General features: G+C 17.0%; 1 protein-coding gene across 1 annotated transcript; it reads right to left on the minus strand.

The window, feature by feature from the left end:
• Positions 1–284: 284 nt before the first annotated feature.
• PRSY57_1204700 (hypothetical protein) lies at positions 285–3590 on the minus strand (the record flags this gene model as incomplete). Its single annotated transcript, XM_012908477.2, has 1 exon — positions 285–3590. One exon carries the CDS (start codon positions 3588–3590, stop codon positions 285–287), a length of 3306 nt encoding a protein of 1101 aa, XP_012763931.2.
• Between the last annotated feature and the right edge of the window lie 1886 nt (positions 3591–5476).

Raw genomic sequence — 5476 nt, forward strand, 5'->3', positions numbered from 1 at the left:
TAATATATATATATATATATATATATATATATATTGTATGTACAAAATAATTTAAGCATATTTGTGTATAGTTTTTTCTTTTTTTTTATTAAAAATAAAATAAAAAAAAAAAAAAAAGAATATTCAGAATAGTTATTTTGTACACAAAAATTAAAAAAAAATTACATATATATATATATATATATATATTGAATATATATTAATACAAAGACATTTTTGTAGTATGGCAATTGTCATTTAGAACTATATATAATAATATAAAATTTTTATATATTTTTATTTTATTATTGGAACAGATTCGTTTTATTAACAAATGTTGATTTACTTAAAAAATAATTTTTAGCACTATAATCCTTTTTATTCGTATGAATTTTTTCTTGTTTTTTCTTATTTTTATTATATGGTAAATACTGGAAATCCTTTTTAGTTAACCTTATTATAGATGATCCAAAAAAATAAATGGATCCAAAATTTTCTAACCATACGGTTTTATATAAGGAGTTTGAACCAATTTTCGAATTTATAACAATTTCGGTCCATACTGAATTTGAAAAATCATAAAAATAAATATCATATTTTGGTAAGGAAGAATTTTTACATTCGCCACCTATTATAAACATATAATCATTAATTAAAACACAACTATGTCTATATCTCTTTTCAGGTATTTCTCCTTTTCCAATAATTTCAAAACATTTATTCGTTTCTATATTATATATAAATAAATTATTACAAAAATTTAAATTGATTTTATTACTGTTAAAGCTATAAAAATCTATACCCCCAAAAAAATATAAATTGCTTTTATAATATACACACGAATGACCAGCTCTTTTACCTAACCATTGTACACGTTTTATTTTTATATCATTTTTTATTATATCACAAATATATGTGCACTTTCTATTATTTAAACAATTAAAGCAAAGAAAATCATTCCTTTCATGATATATATTTGTTTTTTCATTTGTTAAAATATTAATTTTATTATGATTCATATTATATGTATCATCTGGATACATATTCACACCATTTTTCTCACAATTGTCATTATTTATATGTTTAAAATATAAGATATCTGACGAGTCAGAAATGAGATTACACACATCATCACTAGGATAATCATTAATATTATTTCTATTAATAATATTATCATTATTATCATTATTATTATTATTATTATTATTATTATTATTATCATCTTTAGTATTAACAGAATTATTCAACAAACTAACAATATTTTGACTCATCTTATAATTAATATCCTTTTTATGTTTCCTATTTTTCCTATTTGTTGTAGAAGAAGAACAAATTACATTATCAAAAGATTCTCTAACTTCTGTCCCTTCACCTAGATTTTCAAAAATATCATTCCCCAAATTTGTGCTACTAATTGTTCCAATAGTACCTATAGTTGTTGCAATTTGCTCAAATGTATTTTTTCCTAAAGATTTATTATGCACATTTGAAGGATCATTATTTTGTTCAAGATTCTTGGACACAGTATTATTACACGAGAATAATGAAAAGTTATCATAATTCTTTTGTTCATCAAAAATGTCATCACATATATCATCAGAATATGATTTTTTTTCATTACATGTATTATTTACATTTTTTTCTATATCTAATAAGAAATTATCATTTCTTTTTTTGATATGTATATCATCAACTAGACTATTTTCATTAATTTGTTCAAAATTAATATTTTTGTTTTTCTCCTTTTCGCTGTATGGATATAATTCTATCCATTTGTTATTATAAAAATCATATAAATATAAATCATTATAAATAACATCTACATATTCGTCGTTGTTTTTAATTGTATTCCCTTTACCTCCAAATAAGTAAATTAATGAATAACAATCTTCATTAACACTACAAATTGAAAAATAATCTCTAGCTTTTATAATTCGTTTCTTTTTTTTCAAAAAATTATTTTTTTCATTTTGTAAAAACTCATAAATTTCGGACATACCATTGACATATTCTACATAATTATTATAATATTCATTTTTACTATTAAAATAAAATTGGTTACCCCCTATGTTTTCGTTTTGATGTATATCTTTTATACATTCTTGTAAATCCCTTGATACCTTACTATTGTTGCACTCAATTTGGTTATAAAAATTATTTAACACAACATGGTTATCACAAGATAAATCATTTTGTATGTTCTTATAATCGTCATATAAACTATCGTTTGATATATTTTTATGATTATCAAAAGGAAAACAATTACTTGTATATGTATCAAGGTTGTTATTTTTGTACTTATACTTCTTTTTCTTATTATTATTATTATTATTATGATGAATAGAATAAGGACCATCAGAATGAATATTGGAATGATCACCACTATGATTATCACTATGATTATCATCATCACATTTATATATATATTTATCATCAAATATATCCCATTCTTTGTATTCCTTTTTCGTATTTTTTTTGTTATTTACTGTTTTCTTATCACATTTGACATTACTCTTCCTTTTAATTAAATTAAAAAAGGATTGGAAATTATTTATTTCATCATTAAATGTATCTACAACTATAGTTGAAAAAAGTGTATTCATATTATATACATTAATTTTACAAATATTCATAAAATGTGCATTACTACTTATAATAAATAAAGAATTGTTTAAGTAGACCATGTCGGTATAATTAATAAATGAAATATTATTATGATATTTATAATATGATTTATTTATATTTACATTAATATCATTTTTAATATCACTACTAGATAAAGACAAAAGTGTATTCTTTCTTAGAGACATTTCTTCATATATATTTAAAAAGATATACCATACATTATTATATGGTGTATACAAATATATACATTTTTTTATTTTATCAAAAATATATATATTATCATTTAATACGCATACACCATCACATCTATTTTTATAAACTTTTGAATCGAATCCAATATTATCAATATTAAATTCGTATACATTTTTCTTTATCAAATCATTATCAATAATCTTATTATTATTACTAGAACTTTTAGTAAAATTCAAATTATTCTTTATATTATTATTACATTGATTTTTATCGTCATATTTTGATTTTATATCATATTTATTTATATTCATATTTATATTATCATTATAATAATATTTTCCTTTCAATTTTTTATTCTCATTAATATTCATTTTATTTTTTTCTTTTTTATTTATATTATAACATACAAATGTCTCATCTCCTTTATAATATTTTTTTTTTTTTATCACATCCTTATAATTATTCATATTATTATTATTATTATTATAAAAATCACCATAGTAATTAGTACTACTATTATTACTCATACTGTCATTTTCAATAATGCTTTGATCCTTCTTTATTATTTTTTTCTTTTTTTTATTCTTTTTATTCCTATATATGTGATCATTTTTATTCATAAATAAGGAACTTTGTGAAGATGATTCCTTGGAGTAACAAAGGTTACTGTTATTTGTTACGTCCACAAAATTACTTATGAGATTTTCATTTTCTATATTATTATAATTATATAAATTTATATTTCTATTATATATATTCTTGCTTTTCTGGTATAAGTAATTTATTATATTCATAATTACATTTTAGTTCTTTTTGTTGAAGAAAAAAAAAAATAAAAAAAAAATCATAATAATAAAATTGTACAAATATATATTATTAAAAAATAATTCTTATAAATTAGTATTATATAAATTACTTATACATACATATATATATATATATATATATATATATATATATTAAAATATGGAAATATATAAATATGCGTATAACTAATATAATACACCTATATAATACATAAATATATATATATATATATATATATATATAGATCTTATATAAAAATATCGTTAATTTAAATGCATAAATCAGCTACTCATATTTTCATAATATATAATTAAACATAAAAAAATATATTTATATATACAGAATTATATCATGGTGTACTTATTTGTTTATTTGTTTATTTCTTCATTCATTTTTTTTTTTTTTTTTTTTGCTTTTCTAAAATCACTACATGTTTTATAAAACAACATAAATTACAAAAGCGATACGGCACACATTTCCTGTTTAAATGAGTTATATCTTAATTTAAGGAAAAAACCAAAAAAAAAAAAAAAAAAATTGAAAAAAATGAAAAAAGAAAAAGGAAAAACAAATTAAAGTAATATATATATATATATATATATATATATATATATATGTTTATATATTTATTTATTTATATAAACAATATATTTATCATATAAAAGATATTTAAAATGTGACATAAAAAAAAAAAAAGAAAAACATAAATATACATAAATACATATGTATATATATATATATATATATTATGTTTTATATGACCAGAAAAAACGATAATAATAATAAAAGAAAGAAATGATTTATACTTCTCTATATTATTTATTTAATTTTTTTACTTTCTTATTTCATAAAATCATATATAAATATAAACATATATATATATATATATATATATATTTTATTAAAGAGATAAAAAAAATAGAAACGTACATAAAAAATAAATAATATATATATATATATATATTATATTTATAAAACATACCAATTTACCAAAAAAAAAAAGATAAAATAAAATATAATGTTACATGAAGAGGGAAATTATAAATTTTTTAACATTTATATATATTATATATATATATATTAAAATTTTTCCAAATATGTCATATTAAAAAATAATATGCATATATATATATATATATATATAATATATTTATTTTACAGAATGGAGATTATTTGTTACAAATTTTATATTTTAATTGTTTTATTTAAAAGGAGAAACAAATTATATATTTCATGTTATAAATAATTTTATAATTTAAAAACAATAAAAAAAACGAAAAAAAAAAAAAAAATTAAAAACATTTGTAATTTTCTTTTTTTATACTTAAATATATGTATAAATATACAAAAACTGTAAAAATATATAATAATATGTGAAACATAAAATGTACATATTATACAAACTAAATAAACACTATATTATATATATATATATATATATATAATATATATATATGGATATACATATTTATATACATATAGTTTATATTATATATAACCAAGACACAAAAAGGAAAAATTTTGTTTATTTTTTTATATTTTTATGGATGTATATTTTTTTCTTTTTTGGAAATTTTAAAATTTTATAAAACCTCCCATTTTGTCATAATTATATTTTTAAATTTGTAAAAAAAAAAAAAAAAAAAAAAAAAATACATATAACAAATTACTGTATTATGATACAATAGTTAAATACATTTTATTTTATTTTATTTTATTTTATTTTATTTTATTTTATTTTATTTTATTTTTTTTTTTTTTTTTTTTTTTTTTTTTTTTATGAATAATTAATTTATCCCTGTTCATGATAAATTACATATTCATATATCATATATGAAACATTACTTTTAAAAAAAGAATTATATTTAAAAAA

The sequence above is a fragment of the Plasmodium reichenowi genome, chromosome 12 (assembly GCF_001601855.1).
Source record: "Plasmodium reichenowi strain SY57 chromosome 12, whole genome shotgun sequence".
Lineage (NCBI taxonomy): Eukaryota > Apicomplexa > Aconoidasida > Haemosporida > Plasmodiidae > Plasmodium > Plasmodium reichenowi.